Source organism: Strigops habroptila, chromosome 3 (assembly GCF_004027225.2).
Source record: "Strigops habroptila isolate Jane chromosome 3, bStrHab1.2.pri, whole genome shotgun sequence".
NCBI classification, from domain to species: Eukaryota; Metazoa; Chordata; class Aves; order Psittaciformes; family Psittacidae; genus Strigops; species Strigops habroptila.
The window spans coordinates 72,095,440-72,123,422 of NC_044279.2; the positions used below are offsets into that span (position 1 = coordinate 72,095,440).

Below are 27,983 nucleotides of genomic sequence, written 5' to 3' on the forward strand. Positions count from 1 at the left end.
GGCTGCGCGCTCCTATTGGCCGGCGGCGCTCACGTGACCCGGGTCTGCCCGGCAGGTCGGTGGTGGCGCTGAGGCGCGGGGGGAGGGAGCGGTGGGGGGTGTCCGGCCACAATAGCCCCGGCGGCGACTGCGCCCGGAATGGAGGCTCGGGAGCTGGGCAGGTACCGGCAGGGCGCCGCGGGCCCGCTCCGGCCTCGCGATCGCCGCTGTCCGTCTCCTCCTTACCCCGGGGGGAGCCGGGCCGCGGTGCGGCGGTTCCCCTCTTCCCCCTGAGGCTGCCTTGGGCGCTGAGGGCGAGGGGCGCGCTCCCGGGCGGGGTGTGAGAGGGGGCGCGGCGGGATGGGCCCAGCGCCGTGTGCGGCCCAGCGGGGAGCGCGGGGCCGTGTGTGTGTGCACCCCGGGCCGGACGTGCCCGGGGCAGGAGCTCGCTCTGGGGCATCGTCCGACGGGGATCCCGCTGTGGGTGAAGTGGGACGGGCGTGCGGTGCGGGCCCGCAGGCGGGGGGTGCGTGTGGTTGTTGGGGGTGGGAAGAAGGGAGGAAAGTTGGGGTGTGCTTATGGCGGGGGGTTTGCGGGCGGCGCGGGGCGGTGTGAGCGCTGCCTGTGTGCGGGCGGTGGTGCTGAGGCGGTTCGGCGAGTGAGGCAGCGCAGGCGGGCGTGTGGAGGGGGCAGGCAGCCCTGCGGGTGTGCAAATAGTCGTTTAAATGTTCCGTAACGTGTGCACCAACAACAAAACATGGTGCTTCTGAACCCGTGCGAAAATAATGGCCTAAAAAATGTATAATGAAGCGTAGAGGTAGGGATAAAAAGCTCTCTTTTATCTCATTGCTGTGTGTCTAAAGGACTTGATATGGTGCAAACTGTCCTCTGTTTAAAGGGAAATTCCCCATGCAAGGAGACTTTATATACACGTTAAATAAGAAGGCATCTGAAGATCAGTTTTGTTTGGTTCAGTAAGTGCCCAAGTCTTTGATGTAAAAGGGAGCTCCTCCAGCAGGGGGGGTGATGTATTTACTGTGCTCTGAAAATCTCTCCTGACTTGGTTAGGCAGCTTCCCCAGGAATCCGAGAGACCCACATGCAAATTTACTCTCCTTGATTCAGGGCAGGTATTTGGTTCAAAATCAGTGGCCTGATCAGGATCCTGTGGGCTACTCTAGCATAAACCTGATTTACAGTGCGATTCTTAAATATTCACATTATCACAGAATGGTTTGGGTCGGAAGGGACCTTAAAGATCATCTAGTTCCAACCCCCCCACCATGGGCAGGGACACCTTCCACTAGACCAGGTTACACTGCGTAATAGAGAGTAGTCCCTTATTTTGAGATATATAGGATCATTTAGGTTGGAAAAGACTTCTGAGATCATCAAGTCCAACCATAAACCTCACACTGCCAAGTCCACCACTAAACCACGTCAGTACATGTCACATTTACATGTTTTATAAATGCCCTCAGGGACGGTGATTCCACTGCTGCGCTGGGCAGCCTGTTCCAATGCCTGAGCACCCTTTCAATGAAGAGATTGTTCCCAATATCCAATTTAAACCTCCCCTGGTGCAGCTTGGGGCCATTTCCTCTTGTCGTATTGATTGTTACTTGGGAGAAGAGACCAACACCAACCTCCCTACAGCCTCCTTTCAGGCAGTTGTAGAGAGCGATAAGGTCCTCCCTGAGCCTTCTCCAGACTAAACAGGCCCAGGTCCCTCAGCTGTTCCTCATCAGGCTTGTGCTCCAGGCCCTTCACCAGCTCCGTTGCCCTTCTCTGGACCTGCTCCAGCACCTCAATGTCTCTCTTGTAGTGAGGGGCCCAGAACTGAACACAGGATTCGAGGTGCAGCCTCACCAGTGCCCAGTACAGGGGACGATCACTGCCCTGGCCCTGCTGACCACTATTGCTGATACAGGCCAGGATGTTATTGGCATTCTTGGCCAAATAGTCCATCTTGGCCAAATTTCTGTACACCTAAAAGTTATTTGGTGGTTTTATAATAGCTTTGAGTTGACAAAATTATTTCCTGAAAATCTACTGTTCACAAAATGTTTTCTATGTATTTTTATGGCAGTGGACAAGAAGGCGGCTGTGTAGGTAGATGGAAATGACAGTATGAAGCAGAAGTTTGTGTTGGGATGTGAGGGCTCTATGTGACTAATATAAATGTGTGGAATAGAAGATCTATAAATGGAAAATTGGTTTTGTGCATGGAAGGAGGCTGAATGTGTGTGTGAACACTTCTGTGTAGAGTAAGTGTTGGGATTCAGTATGTGATAACTGGACAACATTTGCCATATGATTTGTTAAAGCTCTTTAATAATCTGCATAGTAACTAATGCTGTATGTGCTCGTAATGCTTTGTAGCCCAGAATGATTCATCCATTCTGTGCTGTATCAGATAAAGAAACTGACGTAACATTAAGAAAATCTAAAACTTGTGACACTTTAAGTCCGAAGAGTTTTAACTTGCTTGTGTTGTAAATTGTTGGCATCTTTGATAGACAGTTTGTCTTCGTAATGTGTGTTACAGAGTGGTTTGTTTTTCAGGAAAATAAAGGGAAAAGCTCTACGCTTTGCTTACAAATGTTGTGTTTCTTCCACATGACAGTAATCACTAGAGAACTGTACTGTTGGGTTTAACATCACTGATACCAGCTAAGCAGACTGCCTAGTGCATTAGCGTGGTTTACTGCCATGTTAATAGAGCTGTTGGAGAACAAGAGTGCAGTACGTGCCAGCCTTGCTAACAGCTGGTGTTTACAGTCTGTTTGGTATATCACTACGTCGTTTATAAGTTGTGTCTTTTTTCTCCTCCCTTTCTAAGATACTACGCTTATCTTCAGCAAGCTCAAGCGTTTTACACGTTCCCGGTCCATCAGATGATGACTGCGGTGCCCAACATGGAAATGATGACTGAGCAGCCGACTCTAGAGGGCATCCCAGAGCCAAACATTGCTCAGGAGCCTCCGAAAGGTGCTTTGGCAGGGCTGTGCTAAGGGAGCTAAAATGTTAGTGATCGATCGGGGGAAAAAATCATTGGTTTTAAACTGCTTCTTTGGACCTATTGGATTTCTTTTTCTCGATGCTGTCTGAGGAAGTATTGATGAATTGTATTCTTTAAGTAACATTCTTTTATGAGACAGTTAAAAAGAGAAGTAAAACCGGGTGATAGTATTCACATTGTTCAGTCTCACAAAATTATCGTGTACCAGGAAAAGCAGATTCTTGTTTCAGCAGATAAATGTATCATTTTTAGTTGATTTCATGGGGTTTAATGTTATGTTAGTGACGTTTTCTTTTTAAAGGCTGAGTCCAAAATATTTTCTTTTTTTTCTGCAGAAGTACAGTACAATACTGCTGTTTATTTGTAATATTTTTGTTTAAATGGTGGTTTAGTGTGTTGTAGTAATCAGTGAATTGTTTATATACAGTAAGGATTGCTTGGGTTTAGTGAGGCTTATTTAAACAAACACAAAAAGTGCTGGCAAGTGTCCTGTAGGTGACACAAGTTTTGTACTTTATGCACTTCTGTGTTGCCTTTCTTTTCCCGCACCAGGATTTTGGAGTAGCTTAGGCTTTACAGTAACTGTGCCAAGAAAAGATCCCTTGTTCTGTTACTCTGCTTGCTCTTTACCATGTAACAAAGCAGCGATCTCTGCCAGGCTGAAATTCTGATTCTACAGCCAATATTTACACGTTGAGTTTCCGCTTGCTTTTAATACTCAGATGTAGCTCAGGGCTCTCAGTATGAGGTATCCTATCAGCCAGTTCATGCAATGACATTGCTGTTTAAGTGCATCCTTTCATAAGTCTGTGGGTGTTTTGTTAGTTGTAATGCATGGCAGATGAAATCATAGGAAGAAAACCTCCAGTTTACAGTACTTGTGACTGCTCAATTCATTCGGGGTATTACTCACTACAGTTAGGATGCACCTAAGCCCTATGTAGATAGATAGGCTTCTTTTGCAGCTTTGTTACTAGATAACATGATATCACCATGAGTACGCTGTTTGACTCACTTTCAAACATGGAACTAACCTCAGTGTTCTGGCATATCCTCCAAAAGAAATGAAACTGTTTCCAAAGGATTGTTGTGTACAGCATGTAAACAACATAACCTCATCACGAGGTTACTCTTGGTTTGTATCCTACGTCAGCATAGTTGCTTGTGAATAGCGTGTGTTCCTGTGGCACAGAGACACCCAAGCTAGCTCTGTGTTGAGCCTGCAAAACTGAGATTCATCTGAGAATTGTTTAAGTGAATGAATTTTGAAGGTAAATTTAGTTGTCTGATTTCTTTTGGTATCCATACATTTAGCTCAGTCTTTCTGAATATCCACACTCAACATTAGGAATGTACAAAAAGGATGTTTGCTCTGTGTTTCAGAAGTTAAAAAAGGAGGAAGGAAAAGAAAAGCCAAAGCAACTGAGCCAAAGCAACCCAAAAAGCCTGCTGCTAAAAAAGAAAAATCAGCCAAGTCAAAAGGCAAACAGGAAAAGATCACAGATACGTTTAAAGTCAAAAGAAAAGTGGACCGTTTTAATGGGGTATCTGAAGCTGAACTTCTGACCAAGACTTTACCTGATATCTTGACCTTTGATCTGGACATTGTAATAGTAAGTAGCTCACAGTTACAAGATTAGGTAGAGAAGTGACTAGTCTGTACTCACTGATTATGATTTACGTTCCTCATGCCTAGTTATCTATATTGCTTATATGGCAAGATCTTGCAAGATAAAGTATATAAACTGTTTCCTGTGTGTAGAGCCGCTTTGCATTTTCTGTTTAAAATCATAGTAACATAGTTCTCATTTCTGAGAAATCTGAGGCTTACACATAACACAGAGCCATGAGAGACTGCGACTTGACTATTTACTGGAAGCGCTCACCAGTGGCTGTAAAACACCCTGTGAGCTGCTCTTTGGACACTGCACATCTAAAGGAGACACTGCGATAGAATTGTCAATTTATTTTTTTTAGATAATGCTAGAAGGGACCATTAACACAGTTTTGTTTATTGATAGTTACTTAAGGAGAATTAAATAAGCATCCTTACTGTAACTTGCTTAAATTCCTGACTAGCAAGCCATGTTCTCATCGTTAAAATGGACTGGTATCTTTGTAGATTGGCATAAACCCTGGCTTGATGGCAGCTTACAAAGGACATCATTACCCTGGACCTGGAAACCATTTTTGTATGTTATTTTCCGTTCTTCTTAGAGAATATGCAGAACTGTGTTAGAACTTGTGGCATTTTAATTAAACTGCTTTCAGGTTTGCTTTTTTGCCCTTTGGGGATTTTTTTTTTGATGCAGAGAGGGATTTTGCTTTTAACCCCCCAAGGGTTTGGGTGATTTATACACTAAATACAGATGTAAGATGTCAACAGGTTCTGTCAGAGAGGCCTCTGATGGCAAGGGTGTAAAAGAAAGCTGGCACATGGGATTTGCTGCATTCTTTCCCACAAAATCCATACTGATCACATTCACTGCCTGCTTAAGTGAATTGCAAAATCTAAAGCTCTCTACTGAACTTAGAAATAAAAGCCTGGTTTCCATATGCAGGATCGTGGTGAGGAATTCCTGTTGTTCCCTAGGGATTTTCTATCCTCTTGGCAGTAGATAAAATAATTCTGGCTATTGTAAACTTTTCTGGATAAGGCAATAGTCTTCCCAAATTAACTGATGCTCTGTTAACATAGATTCTTCCTTTAGCATTCCTGTACTCTGATAGTGAAGGGGTTTTTTTGATTTTGTTTTATTTTCCTCAGAAAAAGGCAAATGTGTATCTTCCTACTTTGCAGGGAAGTGTCTGTTCATGTCTGGTCTAAGTAATGAACAGCTGAACCATATGGATGACCACACCTTGCCACATAAATACGGGATTGGATTTACAAACATGGTTGAAAGGACAACACCTGGAAGCAAAGACCTCTCCAGGTAGGATAACAAGGAGGAATGTCATGCTTTTTAATGAATGAATAGTTATGATTTTAATGTTGAGTACTTTCTCTTTTAGCAAAGAGTTTCGGGAAGGAGGGCGGATTCTGATGCAGAAGTTACAAAAGTATAAACCTCGTATAGCAGCCTTCAATGGAAAATGTGAGCATCTTGGCTTTCCAATGAATTTGTTCTGTCAGTAGCTTTTTTTTCCCCCGACTTACCCTATCTTCTCTTCATTTCAGGTATTTATGAAATTTTTAGTAAAGAAGTTTTTGGAATAAAAGTTAAGAACTTGGAATTTGGGCTGCAGCCACACAAGGTGCCAGATACAGAAACCGTAAGTATTGATGCTGAGGAACAAAACCAGGGATTCCAGTTTGGTTATCTCAAAACTAACAAAGTCTCAGGACTAGCACACACTTAGGGTAACATCAAAGTTTGCCCAAAGTACAAGGGATGGGAAAGGCTTTTACTTAAATAGAGAAAGGGGAATAGATTTCAGACATATCTCTAATGCAGCTTCTTTACAGTTGCAGGCTTTATTTGGGAAGTGGTGTATGAGGGTTAGTAGGTCAGTGTGTTCTGTGAGGCCTGTCTAAAAGACAGACAAAACATACATGCTTTTATCATAACTGTCATCTACTTGCATCTGGTCATCTGTGTCCAATGCCCTGTACGTTTGTATTACTGAATTTTGATACCAAATGTGACCATGGTGCTATTGCACACTACAGCTCCAGTGTTACTGGATCCGTGTGTGCCCAAAGCACTTCCATCAGGCTCAGCCTTCTTAAGCTGATTTGCAGCTTGAAATTAAATTGGACACCTAAGATAAAATGAAACAGTTTGATGAAGAGTGCATTAGTCATAGACATCTAATGCTGGAAAATATCTCAAGAGATCAGCTGTGTATCATCACAGATAGGTTTGTTTAACTTGTTCTTATAAACCAGTTAAGGCAAAGGCAATTGCACAACCTGCCAACGTAGCTTGTTCCAAAGCTTCATTACCTTGTCCATTCAAAAGTTTGGGTTGGTTTTATTTCTGTCCCAAATTACGGGTGCTGCAAGTTTAAGAGCTCAGTTTAAGCTGTCTGGCTTTAAAGGTTAAGTGTTGCTATCGGAGACTGAAGAACCATTGCTGATTAAGTGCTTGCTTCTTAAGTAGCTCTTAAAGACTTCTGCAGTAGATGTATTTTGAAGAAAGGTAAATAATCCTCCTTACTAGTACATGTTCATAAATACTGCATAATAAAAGCATTGGATACAGTTCCTTTTTCCTGAACTAACTGTATGCCATTAGTTAGGGCAGTTGGCAGAGATAGAGATGCTTAAGTTGGCTTCAGCCACACTAACTCCAGAGTTTCAAACCCTGGCGTGATGCACAGGCACTCGGCCAAGAAGCCAGGCTGCTGAACCTGTGATGCCTCCCTCACTGGTTTGAGGTGTTTGCATGCTGTCACGTACTCGTCTGCAGGCTTTCTGGCTCAGAGCTCTGCAGTGTGCTCCGCTCTCTGGCATACACTTGTAAATTGCGCTTCTCGTAACACGCACTGCTACTACTTCTCCTGCAGCACAGAAACAACTGGTGAGAACTGTCCCAGCTTCAGCAGCTGGTCATCAGCCCTTCAGGGCGAGACATCTGGCTGGCCAAGAAAAATGAAAGACTCCTTTTATCCTCTTCCACAGCCACTAGTGTATTAGTTGAAGTTAGTGCAAAGGGTTAAAACAGCGAGTTAACTGTTACGTTATTCTCGATGCACTAAATACCGACTCATAGCTCAGGGACCAATGATGCTGTTTCTGTTGCTCTTTATCTCAAGCTCTGCTACGTTATGCCATCATCCAGTGCAAGATGTGCTCAGTTTCCCCGTGCACAAGATAAAGTTCATTATTACATAAAGCTGAAAGACTTGAGGGATCAACTGAAAGGCATCGCACCAAACACAGAGGTGCAGGAGGTGCGGTACACGTTCGACTTGCAACTTGCACAAGGTATAGCGCTTATTTTGTTAATCCTTTATTAAAACGTGGTGTAACATACAACACAACTAGCAGTTTCCCAAGCAAAAAGAAATAAAGAATTTAAGGGGAGGGGAGAGATGTGCCATCTTCTCTAAAGTGTGTGGTATAGAATGATAGATTCACTCTCTTTTTAGTACAGTCTTAATTGTCTGGGGGGAGTGGGGATTATCGTGTAGAATGTGTGGCTGTTTGTCAAGTGTTCCCTACTAAAAATGCTCTTTGATCGTTTTTATTCTGCATATTAATACTTGAGGTCTTCTCTTTCGGCAGAGGATGCTAAAAAGATGGCTGTCAAAGAAGAAAAATACGATCCAGGTTATGAAGCTGCGTATGGAGGAGCTTACTGCGACCGTGCGCCCTATGGAAGTGAACAGTGCACTTTCTCTGCCAACGGAACTGGTAACGTGTGGACCTCGCGGCATTCAGTCTCTAACCTTTATTCATGAACAACTACTTTGTGATATCAGCTGCATTTTACAAATTGTGTTTTCCTGTTGGTGTTTGGTTTGGCAGCAGGTAATCCACAGTACTGTGAGGGGCCATCCTTTGGTGACGTTCCTAATGGACAATGGATGACACAGTCCTTCGCGGACCAGATTCCAGAGTTCGATGCTGGTGTGACGCGGGAAGAAGAGGGAAGCAACGCGTAAGAGCTGTGTCTTCTCAGCTCTGCATACCTGCTGCAGTTTTAATGCAGTGCTCAAGATTGGTACCTCAGTTCTCCAACTGATGCATTTGAATAGGATTTTATCTGCCCTAGTTATTTTATTCTAGTCCCAAGTATGTGTGTGGTAGGATCCAATCAATGAACTAGAGAATTTTAAGGAACTGTCCAAACTTTTTAAAAAGTTAGCCCTTTTTTGTATATGAGTTTTATATTTAATGTATACCATTTATTGCAGGGTTTGACAAATTGCTTTCTCATTTGTGAAGATCTCTTTGGGGCGTTAATTTCATTCCATGAATCGTAACAGCAACAGTATACTGATGCCTCAATATTGGGATCTCTCATAATCCTTTTCTATCCTGAGGGAAAAACGGGAAGTGTACCCTTCTCTTACATGAAATTGTGGTTTTAATCATGCACAGTTAAGCAAATTGTGCTTTTTAAGTCTGCCTTTTACCTTCTTAGTGTGAGTATTTTCTGGGTGGGAAGAGAGCGCTCTGTCTATTCAGGATTAACGGGAGTGGAGACATCATCTGAAGTCACAGCACTTCGGAGGAGAATTTGTGTTGCACAGGACAGGGCCTAAATATTGTATCTAAGCTGTCTTTAGGGTAAGGTTTCCCTAGCACTCCATCTCTTCCCCCATTAAATTCCAATGTAAGGAACTGGAATTCCTTTTAAAAAATGAACAATGGTGGTTCTTGAATTCTGTGGCATTTAACTCTCAGTGATATCTGTGGGATTAGTCTCTTCAGCTGACCTTTAGCAGGAGACAACCCCTTTGCACAGATTCCATTGCAGGGAATTGAAAGATCAAGCTCCCTGTAAAAATCACGTACAGCTGCATCATTTACATCGGGTACAGTTCGCACAGGGTGAAAGAGGTTTGCACTTTAGTGGGTTTAACATTCGGTTCTCTTCAGTCTCTAAGACCTTAGAAAGAAGGGTGTTGTCATTATTCCTTGAATTAAATCTAAGGGCAGGTGTTCCATGAGTGAGAAGCCATCTGTAGAAACTCCAGCTCTCTTCTCAGGAACTTGCTTAAACAATACACCTTTTTGGCCAATATTAGTGACTGAGAGAGAAATGAGACTCCATGCTTGTGCCTAACCATCATCTTCTTTCCCTCTGTTACCATGTGAGGAAGAAATGAAGTAAAAGCAATAAGCTGATCAAAACACTGAAGTTTTGATGATCTTATGACAGTAGGTGCTTCACATACTTGAAAAATAGATACAGACAGTATCTATCTATCTCCACAATCCACACTGGTCAGAGATTCCTGAACCAGTGTCTTCTTTCCTCACAGCCAGTGACAGTTATCATGCATCAAGCATAACTAGTTAGCATAGATTCTAAACCTGCTGTAACAGTTCTTGCTAAGATCACACACTGTCAGCCTGTTGTGAGGCAGGCACGATGTTTACAGTCTCTTCCCAAATTACATGGCTTAATTCTGAGCGTCTTAAGCAAGTGTGCATTATGATTCTGTTTATTAACCTCAGCAGAAAGCTGTCCAGTATATTGTCAAAAAGGTATGGGGCTTGTTTTGTCTGTTATTTAAAGTGTACTGTATTATATATTGCTGTTTACATGGACATTTTCCTACAGGTGCTCAAAGTATCTTGCATCAGGGATTTGTTACAATTCAGTTTTATTTTTCAACAAAATTAGAAGCATGTCATTAGCACTGCTGAGTATGTAGCACAGTAGGATAACACTACTGTAAGGTTATCCTGTTTGATTGGAAAGGAAATGCCTCCTTTTTAATGGAGTCACCTACTAGGTTATCTAGGTATAGAATTCAGTGTTCAATGACCATTCCACTAAATACTGCAATTCTGTGTGTACTCCCTCAGAACTGGTGCTCTTTTCATTACAGTAATAATACAAAAGTTCTTAAACCTGTCTTAAACCTATCAAAAGTTTCACAATAAAATCAGGAATTGTATTGTAATGTCTCAGAACGTGCTTTTGCATCTTGCTAGCAGGGGTCTGTATGCACTGCAGGGTGCGTAAGACATGGAAACGCTGCAAAACGGAGTCACTAAACTGGTGTGTGCATCTTCATTTTGGGCTGTTTAACATGGGCCAGACAACTAAAGATACCTTGTATGGCACTGGTGAGGCTGCACCTCCAATACTGGGTTCAGTTCTGGGCCCCTCACTACAGGAGAGACATTGAGGTGCTGGAGCGGGTCCAGAGAAGGGCACCAGCTGGAGCTGGTGAAGGGACTGGAGCACAAGTGTGATGAGGAACGGCTGAGGGACCTGGGGGTATTTAGTCTGGAGAAGGGAAGGCTCAGGGGGGACCTTATTGGTTTCTACAACTACCTAAAAGGAGGATGTAGTGAGGTGGGGTTGGTCTCTTCTCCCAAGTAACAAGTGACAGGACAAGAAGTAACGGCCTCAAGCTGCGCCAGGGGAAGTTTAGATTGGATATTAGGAAAAATCTCTTCACAGAGAGGTTGATCGGGCATTAGAACAGGCTGCCCAGGGCAGTGCTGGAGTCACCATCCCTGGAAGTGTTCAAAACTGTGTAGATGAGGCCCTCAGTGACATGGTTTAGTGGTGGCCTTGGCAGTCCTGGGGTAACAGTTGATCTTAAAGGTCTTTTCCAACCTGGTTGATTCTATGATTCTACCAGCAGACATTGGAGTCTTAATTATAAATACCTTACATTAAAACACACTGTCTGGCATGGACTTTCACCTCTGTAAACATTTAATGAAAATTCCTCAACAATTTTCCAGCTGTAAGCACACAAAACTGATGGTCACTTACCTAGTTAACAAATCCTTTTAGCTTTCTAAAAATCAGTGAATTACACAACATCTTGCATCTCGAACTATTACGTACTGCAAACCATAGCGTCTCAGTGCGGTGCAGTGGTTTCAGTATCAGCTCTCAGGCCGAATTAATTTAAACTTCCCTGAAGGATCGGGAATAAACCAGTTTTCCCAGAGATCAGTGTGAACACTGGGATAGTCCCAGGGTTTGTATCTCCCATTCCAATGAAGTAATTTTGCTTCTTGAAGAAAATGCTCCGAGTAATGAGCATCAGGGCTCCAACCTGCATGGGTAGGTTAAAAAAAGGAAATTAAAAAATCCCATTTTTCATACTGGAAGGCACTATAGAGGGAGGTATGCTCAGTGGGGGGGTTTAAGAAGTCTAGTTAGTATGGTTCCACCCGTTAATAGACAACTAGTTGTAAGACAAAGTAGCTTTTTTCAGCTTCATGCCTCTAATGCTCCAGCAGCAAACAATCTGAGCAGGTTTCCTCCCTCTTAACATTTTAAGATCTTGGCATAGCTGGGGTTAAATAAAAAAATCCTTTCACTATTCATTTTACCCTATCAGCTGAGCCATTATCTTATCCCAGGATAATTCACCATTGCCCGGCAAAAGGTAACTACATCCTCAGAACGTTGAGGAGACAAGCCCTGCCAGGCATCCCACCTCCCTCCCCCACGCCTAGTAAGAGAGTGTCCGATTGTTTTTCAGTCCCTCACTATATTCGGCTCTTTCATCCATTCTTTCCATACTTTATGACAATACAGGTTAGCTGGTCTTCAAACATGTAACTTTGGCCTTGGTATTTGTTTCTTTTTTTTTCCAACCCAACTTCATGACTCTTAGGGATCCAAGGTATGAAGTGATGCACTGGGGTAAAGTAACATAAGGTCCTGTGCTAGAATCATACAGACCACTCACTTTGTTTAGTTCCGACTGCAAGCAGTGGGAAGTTAAACTTACCAAGATGCCTTATGTGCCACATAGGATTAATAGTGGAATACTTTCCATGAAACACAATCAGCATTGGAGAGGTTGCCACACCTCCCCCAAGGGTGCTGCTGTAGAGGTTTTCCCTGCAAAACAGGGAGAAGGGAGGGAGGGAAGAAAATACTCAAAATTTCAATCACAGGGACAAAAGGCAGAGGATTAAAAATAAGTGTCCTGGCAAAATTCAAACTCATTTTGAACAAACCGATTTGCAGCATACTCCTTCCTACTGCTGTCAATTGCTTCTCTTTGCAACTCCAAGTCCTGTTGAGTAACTCATTGCTACCAGGCAAAACAGGAGTCAGACCTAGCTGAACCCATCACTTCTACACACTGCTCACAGCCTACACAGCTGACAAAGCTTACAGTAGCAAAAAAGCTTTTAACATAAAGGAATCAAACATAATTTAGCCTGGTTTCTTAATGTACGTGTTTCATTCCCTCTTTCTTCCCCTCTCTTAAGCTTGCAGACACAAAAATTAACTTCAGATTTTGCCAAAGTCCAACTACATGGTTCAGCCTAGAGAAGAGAAGGCTCCGGGCAGACCTTAGAGCAGCCTTCCAGTATCTGAAGGGGTCTACAAGAAATATGAAGAGGGACTTTTTACACGGGTATGTAGTGATAGGACAAGGTGGGGGTGGATTTAAACTGAAAGAGGGGAGATTTAGATTAGATATGAGGAAGAAGTTCTTCCCTGTGAGGGTGGTGAGGCACTGGCACAGGGTGCCCAGAGAAGCTGTGGCTGCCCCATCCCTGGCAGTGTTCAAGGCCAGGTTGGACGGGGCTTGGAGCAACCTGCTCTAGTGGAAGGGGGTTGGAACTGGATGAGCTTTATGGTCCCTTCCAACCCAAACCATTCTGTGATTCTATAAACAAACATCTGAAGGGCATCCACTCCCTGTGAATCCTGTGATATATCCAGGGCTAGGTTAAGGCCAGCCACTGTAAGGAGAGGTAGCAGTGTGCTGAAGGCCTGGCTGGCACATGATTGAAGCCCCTCACTTATGGCACCCTGTGCCCCCACGCAGCCCCACGAGGAGGAAATGTGGGAAGCACCGAGAGGTGTGTAGAGAGAAGAAACAGATCTGAACCTCCCCTCAAAACTGGGTTTCGACTGCCAAGCAATTTATTGCGCTGTCATTTCGAAATCCAGCTAAAAATAACAGCGATGTGTTACTAAGGTATAAAATCAACTTCACAGAGAAAATTTGCAGCGATATTCAGGGAGGTTTTTTCTCTTAAGCACTCTCAAAAAGCGCCGCAAGAGCTTGTCACGATATGTTACACAAGCAGAGTAAAAGACATTTGGCTTTTCATTCCTGCACATGCTTACCATTTATGTGTCTCCTCTGCTCATTTCTGAAACTACCAAGTAATGGCCACAGTCCAATGGCACAAGCTATTTAGTTTTGGTTTAGCCTTTACATTTAACATTTACATTTAACCCTTTGCGGATAAAGAAAATAAATGTCAAGTTCACAAGTACGGGTTACCCATGAACTAACGTAACAAATGAAAAGTGATTGTTTCACTTTCTCATGACTTACGGTCAGTGCCAAAAAGATCTCTTTCATGTCAAATTTTGATCATTTATAGAAAAAATAGTGGTTTCCATTAGTATTTAAAGAAACACAGTGTCCAGCCACAGTTTGGCTGACGTTACAATACAGGAGACTCCACACAAACAGGGAAACATTCCTCCTTCTCTAAGCCAGCCTCAGGAGAGGAAGATCCTAAGTGGCTTCATCTCTAGTGAGGCTGGTCACCCAAAACAAGAACCACGTGTTGTCAGCGTCCCTCAGTGTTAAGCACGGTTTGTGATTAAAGACTAAAATTCCAGGTGGCCACTTCCTGGTACACAATTGGTCAGACTGATGGAAATTCTGGAATGCAAGCTACTTTGCTGGATGAGATCTCAACGAAAGACTGCTATAAAACTTTTAAGAGCTTTTAAACAGAAAATTAAGCCATAAACTGAGTATTAAAAGTGCAAAGCTAGATTTCTACACATACTCTACATTTCTTTGCATCCACTTTTCCAACTGCTTCGTAATCCGTTGATGTTTCCATTCGGTCATGTTAGCAACAATTACTCCAGGATTAAAGGAGCAGGTGCTGGGGCTGATGCCAAGATCTCTAATTGCCTGCTTTCTGTAGTCCAGGAATCCCATGTACGTGTTCTAAGAAATAAAAGAGGTATGTTTGACCCCTATGAATCTCCATACAGATAAGCTTAAATGCATCCCTATCACTCACATGGAGATTAAATATGCCCTCCCAGAGCTGAGTTTCTAGAAGGTGGTTACTTGTCTTCATTTCCACATCACACAAGGTTGAAAGGCAGGATACTTCCAGCTACTGAACTAGTTTCTCCACAGTATTATTCCATGGGAGTTCTTCCCTCACCATACATTTGTCTTTCTGTAGCTTATTCTGAATGACGTAATATCACGCATGTACTGCTGTAATGCCAGGGGCACTCTGACAATTCTGGGGAACTCAGTTCAGGAATTAGCCTGTAAACTCGTTTTCCCAAGTCTCATTCCCAATATGATTAATAGAAATATCATCTATTCTGCCTTCATTAGTTGTTCCATAAGTGCTCATGATCTACTGACAGCAAAATAGCAAACGTAATTTAGTAGAATCCAAAGAACAATAGATATTGAAATTATTCTAGGAGACAACTCCGCAGAGCATTGCAGAGTTACTGCAATTGCTGTAAAACTATTACAAAACTACCAAAAAAATAAAAACATAACTTTCACTGTGTGGAAAATGGATCAAAGCACCTTACATTTGTAGGCCAATACATTCACCCTTAGAATTCCAAACGGGCACCTTACCTGCATCCCTACACTTCTAACCATTTCATGTGTGGAAGGCAGATCACAGTCGTCTGAAAAAGCTGCAGCATGTCCAGGAGCCAGCTTAGTATCGTAGAGTTCCTGGATGTCACCTGATTGCAGAAAGGTCAAAAGCATAAGAAGAAACCTGCTTCACTGCTACAGAGTGGGTAGAACTTCTGTTCTTAGACATTAGGAACATTCCAATTTTAGGGGATAGCCCAGATATTCATGAAGGCTGAATTTTGTAATATGGGACAATTTTCTAGTTTTTTCCTGTACCTGGATGTCTGAGGTCTATCTTTAGATATTATCATCAGTATTCAATACATCTATATTCTGAATGTCCAAAATCAGCTACAGCAGAAGCCAATTACACTACTAAGAAGCCTGGTTACAAACCTCTGCATTCACAGAGCTTGCTCTTGGAAAGGGAGGGCACAGGCAGCTTCTCTGAACCTCTTCAAGTCCCACAAAAGCACCACTTCAATCTCTGGCACAGATCAGGCTTTTCCTGATTTTATTGTGTTTATGCCTCCTGCTAAGATACGTGGATTCCCAGCACTGGCCAGCTGAAAAGTGCCTGATACGCTTGACCATTTTCCCTGGCTTCACAGGCCACCCAACTGCTTCCTGGTGGAGAGAAGTAACTAATGCATGGCACCTCATCCACCTCCTGACTAGTAAGTACCCTGATGTGCCTGAACAGTTTCAGGGCAGGTGGGAAGCACAGAGGTGCCGCAGCAATGGAGTGAGTCTGCATCCAAACTTCCAACAGCCACCAGCTTTGCTGCTGGGCATGGGCTCGTCACAGATAACAATCATCATCTTAGAAGGCCACATATGGCCCAGCAGCCTGAGATGGGCTCATTCAAAGACTAGTAACCAAAACCATTCCGCATACTACAAACTCTGAAACTACTACTTATGAAATAAGCAGAGATTATTTTTTTATTTGCCTGAACTCATCAGCTGGTTGGAAAACGTGGTTTGGGACTCATATCCCACCAAGAAACAGAATTTGAAATAATGAGACACTTAATTGTTGAAGATCAACATGCCTTGCCAAGAACTTTCTCCTGATTCTAAATAGCTTCTGCTTTTCGAAAGAAAAAGCAAGAGAAAGAGGGAAAGCAAGAAAAAAGCAAGAGAAAGCAGCTTTTCAAGAGAAAAGCAGAAAAGGAATAAATAACCAAACCAGACAATTCTGGGCTGAGCCCCCAAGTTCAGCACGTTTCACTCTCATGCTTTGCAGAAAGTAGCGACCAATAAGTGATCCCCAAGTTAAACCCTATTCACTCCCAGTGCAGAGACATCTGATGGAAAGCACAGTCTCCATTAGAGCTAAGACATGGGGAGCTGCCAGAACAAGCTTCCTCCCTACACCTCGCTCCCAGATGTCTGTCTTTACCCTCTTCTGGGCCCTATGATTGCGTGACCCAAGGGTGAGCAAGATAGCCTGGCTGAAGCAAAGGAAAAGAAAACAAAAGAAGAAAAAAAAGGACTGGGTTTTCTTTTTTGTACTGCTAGTCTTCTGCCAGGTCCAGCAGCTGAATCAGCTTATTCTGCAGCTGCGCAACTGTAGACAGGACACATGTAACAGGAGCTGCAAGGGACAGGAGAGGCTCAGCCTGCCATGAGCTGTAATGCGAAACTAGGTGCACCTTTATCCCGTGGCTCCAGAAACACTATCAGCTGGCAGAAGCTGACACCCCTCAGGAAAGAAAGAGCCCTACCTCCCCTCTTCCAGCCACACTGCCTTGACTCCCTACCAGGGAACAAATTGAGGCTGAAAGCAATCACAATTCTGGTGAACGCCTGTGCAAGGAGGGACGTGGGGGAAGCCATGGGCTCAGGCTGCAGTGCTCATGAAACTGGAGCATAAATGAAGACTTAAGAACCTTCCAGAGATTCACATACTGCTGTCGCCCATTGGTGACAAAGAGAACAACAAAACCAAAAAGCAGAGATAGCCACTGGAAACATGCGTGTTGAAGAAGTGTCATATGAAGTCTATTGCAAATTCAAATGAGACAGGCAGAACAGATTGTTTTTATAATGCGGCCAGTATCAGCCCCTTTAAATACAGATGTTATGAAATCTGCCACTAAAGAGCCAAAACTGTAAGAAAGTGCAGAGAAGCTGTGGAGAATAAAAATTCACCGATCTTTATATTCTTAGCATTTGTGGGAATTCAAATACTAGCAGGAAATGCATGTCACATGCATAAATGTTGCAGCATCTAAGTGAAATTCATATCTTTCAGCAATTGACCAGATTCGATTAAAATGAAACGCATACATAGAACTTTGATCAGAATCAACTATTCAAAAGATATACAGAGGGAAGTTCTACAGACTTCCCTTTAAAACCAAGCAGATTATTTGTGGTTTCCCTGAGCACAACACTCCTAGCAGCTGCCTCAGTTTCCATTACATCTCATATTTCCAAACGACTGTGAAAGCTGCAATAACTTTGATTTTAATTCTGCTAGAAACTGCCTTTTGGCTGACAGCTTACCTTGAACAATGATATCATCATCCAAATAGATTACTTTCTCATGTTTCTGGATAAGCAAAGGAAGGTAAAATCGAACGAAGTTCAGCTATTAAACAGAAAAAAAGGTGAACACTAAATGGTACAGCTGTTTAATGAAGTAGTCTCACATTTCTGTCTCTATTAACGATTAAACTGTTATTTAATTGTGCAATTCAACTAATTAAATTTAATTTCTCTCTTCATTGAGCACTAGCCACCAATCATTTGCTTCCTTCCCCCCAGCTTTAGTAGTATCTTGAATCCATTATTATTTACTCCTATTTTAATTACTATGGCTCTAATGAAGCAGCCCAAAACAGTTGCTTCATCACAGAATCATTTAGATTGGAAGGGGCCTTTTGAGATCATCTTATCTGAGCCCTCTTCTCAAGCAGGGTCCACCCAAGCAGGTTGCCCTGGACCATGGCCAGCTGGATTTTGGATAAATCCACAGATGAAGACTTAACAGCTTCTCTGGGCAACCTGCTCCAGTGTTTGACCACTCTCACTATTAAAGAAAAAACAAAAGAAGTTTCTTCTTGTGCCCATGTGTCATGTATTTTAATTCGTGCCCATTGCCTCTTGTCCCCACCCTCAGGTATTTATACACATTGATAAGATCCTCCCGAGCTTTCTCTTCTCCAGGCTGAACAGCAATCTCAGCCTCTCCTCGTATAAAAGATGCTCCAGTCCCTTAGTCATCTTTGCAGCCCTGTGTTGGACTCAGCCCAGTAAGTCCGTAACTTTCTTGTACAGGAGAACTCAGAACTGGACACACCACATGAAAATCATGCAACATTTCTTGTTTGTTCTGACTGTGTCTACTACTAATTTAATCTAATGACCATGAGTTCTTGCATTGGAAGAGACAGTGAGCAACCATCCCCCATCTGGTCCTCCATGTCACTCACTTCTGCAGACCTCTACTATTTTCATGCTAGAGGTCATATTTCCAGGTTAAGCAGTTTTAACCCACTGATTCCTTGCACGAAGGAAGGAATTCCGTAATTAGAAATGTTAAAGGCTCAGAGAAGGGTAGCAAGAATAAACATTCCAAACAGACCTGAACATCTTCCTGCGGTACTACACCTTTTCCAGATAATGGGACAAAAACTACACATAGTATTTAGGATGAGGGAAAACTATGGATTTGCGTTGTGGCATAATAATATTCTCTATTTTGATCCTTATTCCTTTCCTAATAATTTCTAGCATCTGATCTGCTGCCTTCTGCCAGCTAGTAACATTTAGATTAGTCATTAGCTTCTGAATTAACCCTGGACATGAGCAGAATGCAGCCAACTCAGCATCCTGGAGGCACAAAGAACATTATTAGATCTTCCCTCTAATAAACTGTAAATATATTCTTAAAGATATGACACATTCCAATCACTGAGATTATGCCACCAAATAATGAGGTCCCAGCAAGACAGCTAAATTGCAAGGAGCTTGTTATAGCGCACTTTTCCTTCTTGAGTGAGGGCATAGTGTTTGGACCTGATGTAGCTTCTCTGACTTACACCCCACCCTTCATGTTAAGGAACAGAAATTCTAGTACATTGCAAAGCCTGTAGTAAGCATTAAAACCCCTGAACATTTGTTATGTGGTATTAATTTACTCACAGGCTGCAGTAGCTCTGGGCGTGATGCATCTTGTCTGATTTTTCCTTTTAGTACCATAGGGTTGAATTCCACAACCTTAAATTTTATCTCTTTCAGTTTAGAATTTTCAATCCATCTTCTGTGATAAATAAGAAACAGTAAAAGAAGTACTGAGTGTGTGGCAAGTACTCCCAGTACTAAATTCACAGACTCATAGAAGAACAGATCTTGAAAGCTCACTTGATCTATTCTGTCCCAAGACAGAATCACTTACGTCTACAGCTATTGCACACAGACATAAAAATCAAAACACCACCCAAAACGCCCTACCTCACTGCCAAAACCAGACTCCACATGTTGCCCAAACAACTCTTCCACCATCACTAGCATCAAATGCAATTTTTCTAGGCCTTCCTCCTATAGTTAAAGACCATTTTTTCTTATCCTATCTATGTTTTTAAAGCAGAGGTCAGTTTTCTCCCTTCCACAGTTTTACATCCCTCAAGATGCCTGTCCCATCAGCTCCTAACTACATTGTCTTTAGACTTATTTTTTCATTATTGTGTCAGATTTCTTGACACCATTGCTTATTTTCTCCTCTGACTTCTCTTCTAAATCCTTCCTGAAAGCACCTAAAACTAAGCGCCATGCTTTTTGCATTAATAATGTCTCCTGTGGTCACATATATCAACATGTATATCCACTATGATGCATGCTGTTTATAATTCTGTAGTTTTTCAAATGAGTGCTACCCAAATCCTGCTTTACCCTGAGCCAATACAATCAGTTATTCCCACCTTATTACCTTGTCATTACCTCTACTGAATTTCATCTCATTTTACAGTTCATTTTTCCAATTCATCCTTATTAGTTTGCGTTCAGCTCCTGTCCCCAATGTACCTCCTGTCTCTTTTCCAGCTTCATGCCAACTGCAGATTCATAGAGAACATTTTCCACTATTATCTAAGTTACTGATGAACTAAATGGAAAAACTCCCTGTGGAACTCCACTCATTACATCTTTTCACTTTGACACAAATTGTGAGTACACAGGCTACAGAAGTGCAGTAGCCAGAGCTGAGCACTGCTAAGAAATCTGCTTTAATTTTGATTCACACCTTCCCCCTCTTTTAGACAATGTTTTCAAATTTTAACACACAATTCTTTCATTACAAGCTTTTTGGGGTCTCTATTTATAACCTTTAATACACCCTCAGCTGAAATTAGCTTTAAACAGCAAGTTTTTCCTCACTGAAGCTTAAGACACAGCGCCAGATGAGAGGTAAGTGCAGTGCCACAAAGTGGATTGGCATAAGTAAGCACGTATATACTCATATACTACAGACTTTCTGCAGCTGATCTACAACAAGCAGAGACGCACAGGTACGGGCATGGGCTGGATATTTCACACCCCTTTACACCAGGCAGTGCCTTGCAGAGGGCAAAATGGTCCCATTTCCTAAACATAGAGAATGCTGGGTATTGCTACTACTGGGTATAGCACTACTTAAAGTAAGAAACATATACTTGAAAATTCCTCCAAAGCCTACGTGCATGTTAAGGAAAACACCAACCTGGTTCTAACCACAGCATGAAACAAGATAAGGCTGGTACATACCGAATATGTGGGATGGTAGTCTTCAGCCCAACTATGTAGAACAAAACATTAGCCTCTGTGTTGCTGTAGATGCTACTGATCGCTGCTACTGCTGCACCCATTCTGCCCGCAGCAGCGCAGATTACAACTGGGATTTCTTCTTCCATTTCCTCTGGACTCTCCAAATCAACTACAAGAAACAAAACTATGTGTTATAACAGAAAATTAAGAATCTTTTTATATCAGATCTGGACCACAAGAACAAGTATATAGTTCCAGAAGAAGCGGAATCATATCACATTCACCCTGTTTCCTTACCACATCCTATACACATCCGCATCTGGCAACGCACACAGCATGAGCTGTCACTAATCCAGAACTACATGCAGGTTGACTGGACTGTTGGATGCCTCCAAACAGAATATATAACAGAGTTCTTGGCATCTTCTACTCAGCAGAGGTGCAATTCAGCCTGTCCTCCATACAGCTGTTTATTCACTTGAAACCTGAAGAAGTTTGAATACCTTTGAGACTTCTACTTCTCAGTTATATTTAGTATAAGGTGAACAATAGGTTCCAAAATTATCAAAGAAGAGGTAAGTCAAAGAGATGGTGCAATTGCGTAAGCTTCACTTCTTGGGGAAGCAGGCTAGAAAGAGTTAGTGCAAAATCTTATACCAGCAGAAAGTTGCTAATGATAAAAAAGGAAAAAAAAAAGTCTAAACAATATTGAATCATAGAATCAACTAGATTGGAAAAGACCTTTAAGATCATCAAGTCCAACCATTACCCCAGGACTGCCAAGACCACCACTAAACCATGTCCCTGAGGGCCTCATCTGCACGGGTTTTGAATCAGTTCACATTACTGCTAAGGAAGGTTTTTATCCCTAGAACTAATTAACTTACAGAACTTATGTGGATATATTTATACTGGTTAAAACATACCATTAAACTCATAACAGTCCCAACAGAAATATACTGAAAAATGGTTTATGGCAAGACAGAGTTTGTTTATATTGGGAAGAGTGAATAAGCTACTAGTATAAACATTTGCTACCAAACCAACCACATCAACCCTAGTGGGTTTCTGTCACTATAAAAATTCCAGCAAAAACTCGTGCTGTAAGTCATGTCAAGATCTGATGATCTGTCTGAAATGAACAGCTAGGCTAAGAGCGCTCCCACAGGGGCAAGTTGTGACCAAAGTTTATTAGCACTTAACAACTCCAATGCTGTTCAGCACAAATAAGGATATACTCCAGCTTCCATCTATATCAGTGACATGTGGATAAAAATCTGAATCAGAATGACGATTCTTAGTCATCACTATCAATCTCTTACTATTTTATTCAAGTAATTCAGAAGAAAAAGTTCTGCATCCCAGACCAGATGCAACAGTATGAGTAGCTCATCTACTGCAGGGCAAGCAGGATTCAGTAAGACAAAAAGCGCTGTTCAAATGAGGAAATAAGGAATATTAAACAAGAAAATAAATGAAACTGAAGTACAAGTCATTTACCTGTTTCATTCTTTAATGCAGATGGCACTTGGTGAACTTTATTATACAGAATGGCGCACACAGTTAAGACAAGAAGTAACAGTAAGATCTGGTTAACTGCAAGAAAAGGGAGAATTTGTAGACAATCAGTATTATAGCTAATTCCAAGCACCTTTTTTAAAAACAAAACCCAATTTGCAACCAGCACATAACCTGTATCTACTGTGTTTACCAACTTCTGCCTTCTCATGATTCAAGCTAAAAAAAAATTTATGTTAAAAACATAATAGTGTCTCTCCCCCATTGCAATAATTTCCAATTATCTGATTTTCATGGATAACTTGCTCACTAAATCATCAAGCTCCTAATATAGCTGGGTTATCCATACCAGGAAATTCACACTTTTCTGAGTTTTACCAGAGCCAAACTCTCTTTTCTTGGCTAGCTTGCTGTTTCTCATCACAGGACTTCAGGAATTCAGTATTTTTACCTAGCTCTTTCCTTTTCTCAGGCTTCCCTGATAAACCTTCAAACACAGGAGAATTTTTTTTTCAATTTCAATGTTCAGATCTCCAAGGTGTATTTGAGCAAAACTCTCAAAAATCTACAAAAGAAACCCAGCATGCTACTAAACCCAGAAATGTTCCAAAATATTTGAAAATACATATATTGATGTGATTAATTAGTAAAATCAAAGCAAAGCATGCAACAGCAAAGACCTTATGGTGTGTTGTGATCTGCAGTTCCTACCACACTGTTTTGTACAGGTTAAAGTCATTCAACATAAACCAACCATGAGCAGGTACAGGACAGTTCACTGACTACAACAGGGAAGGAACACACTGCCGTCATCAACAGTTACTTTGATGATGGGAGGGGGTTAGTTGGTTTTTTTTCCCCATCAGACTACTTTGTTACTGTTGCACCACCATAAAAAGGATCTAAGATGTACAAAAGAGCAAAGGGAACAGAGTTTTGAACTATTCCAACCAAAGGAACTGGGCATGAGAATAAATTGAAATTGGTAAACATATGTCACCAAACTTGCACTAACTTAAACCAGCTGAGAAAACAGCCCATTGCCTTCGGAGAAATTTGGGGTGCATAACTGAAGGCACACCTCAGTCCCTTTTCAGTCACTGACCCTGACAGTTGATGAGAACCTCTTATGTCTCGGGGCCACACCTCAATTGCAAGTATGAACAGCATTCATGTGCAGAGTTCTGTAAAAACACACAGGTTCAGCGCTCTGGGCACAACCCACATGAAACCAGCAGCTACCCACACTCTTAGTGGGAAACTGCAAATGCCCCAATGTCATGCAGTAAAGCAAGGAGTAATTTTAAATTAATGGGATTTGTGGCTGTAATGATCTGACTTAGTTAACAAGAAAAGTCTTATCGGTACACTGAAAGTTAAGCATAATTTAGCAAAACTAGAACTATAAATTCGCATGCAACTGTGACAACAGTTTTATGAGAAATTGCCTTTGAAATTTCTGTCCTCTTTTAAAAATACATGTTTCAAATGTTTTTAATCTCTCTTACTTTTCTTTAAAAGAGCCATGTGTCCTGTTGGATGAGAACTGTGATCTGTGGTAAAATAAAAACAAACAAACAATGTTTAAAAAAGAGAGAAAAAAAATCATTAACACCAGGAGTGAATACAAGTAGTTATATCAGGGACGAGGGTTTGCACCATCAAATTTTACTACTGACCTGGTAAAACTGAACTCTATCTTTGTAAATAACTCATTTTTTTGGAAAAATAACTAGCATTCTGGGTTAGAACTATTACACATGTTAATTTAAGATACTAATAGGCTGAAAAGAACATCATTTTAATAAATTCCACCCAATCACCCACAAAGAAGTATTAAAACACCCACTGATGCAGTCTGTAAATATCTTTACCTCTGATTTCACTTAAAACGTAGTAACACAAATGCTAATCTGGAGTATGTTCCCAAACATATGGGAATCTTATACTGGAGCAGCATCTTCCAGATTCTCAGAAAATTTCAGAGCAATAGTGAAAATACTTTCTAACAGCAATATATTTCCACTAACAGAAATGGGGGGAGGTGGGAGCTTGTATTTAAGTACATTATTTGTGATGCTGAAGAAAATGAGGTAGCCTTCCTCAAAACTGTACTTCTAAACCAGGCCCAAGGGTGGCCATGACTTTATGCCTGAGAGGACAACACAGAATCTCTAAAACACAGGGTTATGAGAAATACAACATTCACTTGAATTCTGAACCCAAACCTACTGTTCATGAAAAAAAAAAAAAAAACAAAAAAAAAAAAAAAAAACAAAACAAAAAAACCAAGAAAACAACCACCAAGCAAACAAAAAAAACCCAAACAAAAAAAACAACAAAGAAAACACACAAACCCCCAAACAAACCCCAACCAAAAAAACAACCACCACACCAAAAAATCCCCAAACAAATCAACAGTAAAAAATAGCACCAGAAATCAGTGTAGGGGGTGTGGGGAAGGAAATATAAACATGTGATCTAACCTTCATGCAATGGTAGCTGTATATAGGAGAGAAACCAATTTTCCCTGGTTCCATGCATCCAGAGATGGACACATTACAGCATACATAAGGATATATGTATGGTGGTTTCTATGCATACATAAAAATTATTCCAACTCCCTGAGAAAACAGACGAACAGCAAGAATTCTTGCAACCTGAGTCACAGAACTGACTACTTCTCATTGGTTAATGCTCAAGTTCAGGCAGCATCCTAAATTAATCTCTACTTTGACTAAAAAGTTAAATGACAATAAAAATACATTAAAAAGCTAAGATGTGGCTTTGTTCCCAAACCACTTATATTTGCATGTATTTAGGCCCCAACAGATGACTAAATTGTACTGAGAGGAGTATTTCTAAAGTCCTTTCGAATCTGCAGTACTTATCTACATTCCAGCAGCCCATTCTCTTCATGTGGCATTAATTTACACAGAGAGGAAATCAAGCTTATCAGTCAAAAAAAAAAAAAAACACTGCCGAGAAAGCCCTTCTCTCATGCATTACACGTAAGTTTTATCTTCTTATCCATTTTATAAGTTTACTCATTTAAGCAAGAAGAGAGACAACAGAACCCCCTACACTCTTGGAGTAACTTTCTAACCCCACGTTAGCTAATCACAATCTTCCACTGATTTCCGTAGAGCTGAGTACTCTCTTTTAATTAACACTTGTACTGATAGTCACAAACAGTACTGATGATCCGTGCAAGATGAAAGGTGGGTAGCCACAGCTTCGTGGTACCTTCAGAAATTATTAAATCAATGTAAACTGAGCCATGTTTTAAGCTTTAAGATCCAAACTCAGACAGACTTTCATACAAGTTTGAGTTCTAAAACTACAACATTCCTAAGCCTCAGAAACTCAGATTGATTACCCACTGATTTTTAAGGAAAGAAAGGAATATTTGTTCCCCTGCAAATACTTACTCATTTTTCCCTGACTGTAGACATTAGTTCCTGGAACCTGGCAGTCCCTAACTCAGTTGCCAAGTCCTGTAACAAAATGAGGCGCTGCAGAAGGGAAAGCTCAGAAACAGTGACATTACTGCTCAGATATTTCCTGCTTAATTAGTCTTTTTACCTCTTCAAAGCAGCACAGTATTCGAGACTCCTCTCTCCTGAAGAGCTGTAGAGCTATTTACTGGGATCCTAAATAGCCCACAGCTGTAAGCACTCTTGCCAAAGCTTCCTTGACCATCATCCTCCTTTGAAGTCCCCCGCACAAGGGCCTTACAGGGCACAGTAACAGTTTTAAGATTCAGTTCCTTTTTCAGGCTCTTCAAAGTTTACTTTGGAGTTGTGCTGGTTTTCTTTCTCTGCTGCTGAGGAATAGCACAGAGTCCAGACGCTGCACTGGAGGAATGAGAGCCCATAAACCACTTCCAGATGTGTAGAATGATGATGCAGCCTCAGATCTGGCAAACTTGCCTCAGAGCTTCAGCTAGCAGATTGCAAACAAATCCCTTAAGACATTTTGTCTTAAGGGGGTGGGGGAAAGAGAAGGAAACAAAACCTTCCAGAAGTTACTTCAACAGCCTAAGTTGCAGGTTAGGTTTCTAGTCATTATTTTACGATCAATGTGAACAGATCGCTAGTGTGCAAGAGCCAAACAACAGCATGCCAAAGTCAAACTGAAAGCCAAAGTTTTTCCAATGTCTGTTTGCAGAGTTCCTGCAAGCCAAAATCCAGTGAAAACTTGGAAAATTCAACTCTGCACATGCATTTTTACCCAAACCATCTAATTTCCAAATCCCTGAGCAGTCAGAGCATCCTGAATCCACAGATTTGGTTTAGATTCAAAGGGATCTTAGATAAAGGCAACCAGCACATGTTGATACTTTATCTCCTAAGCTCTCCTGAATGCTATTGCAGTTTTACTTCTACACCACTTATTTCATTCAGACTTTCTCCCTCCCTTCTAGGAGCCTCCCTTCTATACAATAAAACAGTTCTTTTACAAGCCTTTCATGAGTACACAAAAGGAGTAATAGTAATCTTCAATTCTAAACTATTCTTCGCATGAGGCAGTGCAAAACTTAAGAGTATTTGGCCACAGTTTTAAAAATCTGTAAGTATCTTAAATCAAGATTGCTGTTCCATTTGCAGGAACTGAAAAAGTGGGTTTTCAATTGCGTGCCTCAAACATGGCAAACTGTATTACCTGTGCCTGGTTTTGTACAGAAATGCATGTTGTGCAGAGGTGCTTGAAGGAAAAATAAATGGAGAGCTATACATACAGCTATGGGCTTCATGTAGCTGGGCACAACGATTAGTACTTTTTCTGTACTACATTATTTTGTTTAAACTCTATTAAACTTCTGTTCATCAAAATCCACCCGTGTTGGGTTTTTTTATCTCCCATCCATGTCTCTATGCACCGAACAGATCCAAGGAGCACACAGGCGTATGAGCCTGCAGCACTGGGACCACCTGGCAGCAATGCCGACATTACTGGCAACCCACCAGCACCTTCTCTAGATTTCCCTCAGCCTCAGGTGTTTTTATTCTCATTTAACACCCTCCTCACACAGCAAAGACAGCAGCTTCAATTCTGCAGCATGAGATCTTCAGGTTTACTCAGATTACCCGCCGTTAACTGTAGAACTGAAACCTCGGTTTCTAATCTCAGCCTTCAGCGTTTCAACAGCAGCTCATTTCTCTCTCAGATGCGTACCTCGTTAGCAGCACACCTCGCCTGGCAAGTTAAAACTGACAAAGAAGGTACACATTACTAAGGGCTTGAACGCAGAGCTGGATACCCTAAGCTAAACAGCCCACACCCCAGGTGACCGAGCACCTCAGCACCCCACACGCAGGGTGCCCTGCAGCCCCGCTCGCCTCCCCCAGAGCGCCCTTCGCAGGGCTCCCGCCGCAGCCAGGCCGACTCTCCTGAGGGGCGGAAAGAGCGCTGTGCCACAGGCGGCCGCGGCGCAGCCCGGGGGG

General features: G+C 41.9%; 2 protein-coding genes across 11 annotated transcripts; one reads left to right on the forward strand and one right to left on the reverse strand.

The window, feature by feature from the left end:
- Positions 1-40: 40 nt before the first annotated feature.
- TDG (thymine DNA glycosylase) lies at positions 41-10,587 on the forward strand. Of its 2 annotated transcripts, none has more exons than XM_030479152.1 (10): positions 41-161; positions 2,821-2,969; positions 4,384-4,613; positions 5,123-5,192; positions 5,801-5,936; positions 6,016-6,098; positions 6,182-6,276; positions 7,762-7,933; positions 8,234-8,362; positions 8,477-10,587. In XM_030479152.1, exons 1-10 carry the CDS (start codon positions 139-141, stop codon positions 8,611-8,613), a joined length of 1,224 nt encoding a protein of 407 aa, XP_030335012.1. In that variant the 5' UTR covers positions 41-138; the 3' UTR covers positions 8,614-10,587. The 2 variants fall into 2 exon arrangements, with proteins under 2 accessions (XP_030335012.1, XP_030335013.1); XM_030479153.1 differs by having other exon boundaries at positions 8,480-10,587.
- A 739-nt stretch (positions 10,588-11,326) lies between these two features.
- Positions 11,327-27,963, reverse strand: GLT8D2 (glycosyltransferase 8 domain containing 2). Of its 9 annotated transcripts, none has more exons than XM_030479158.1 (12): positions 27,715-27,963; positions 26,122-26,481; positions 25,968-26,033; positions 24,045-24,089; positions 22,519-22,614; positions 21,019-21,187; positions 19,423-19,540; positions 17,782-17,866; positions 15,262-15,374; positions 14,429-14,595; positions 12,388-12,500; positions 11,332-11,703 (listed from the first exon to the last, which is right to left on the reverse strand). In XM_030479158.1, the coding sequence occupies exons 3-12, from the start codon at positions 25,969-25,971 to the stop codon at positions 11,531-11,533; spliced, it is 1,083 nt and encodes a 360-aa protein (XP_030335018.1). In that variant the 5' UTR covers positions 25,972-26,033; positions 26,122-26,481; positions 27,715-27,963; the 3' UTR covers positions 11,332-11,530. The 9 variants fall into 9 exon arrangements, with proteins under 9 accessions (XP_030335014.1, XP_030335018.1, XP_030335017.1 ...); XM_030479157.1 differs by having other exon boundaries at positions 27,627-27,963; XM_030479156.1 differs by having other exon boundaries at positions 26,122-26,711; positions 27,627-27,963.
- Between the last annotated feature and the right edge of the window lie 20 nt (positions 27,964-27,983).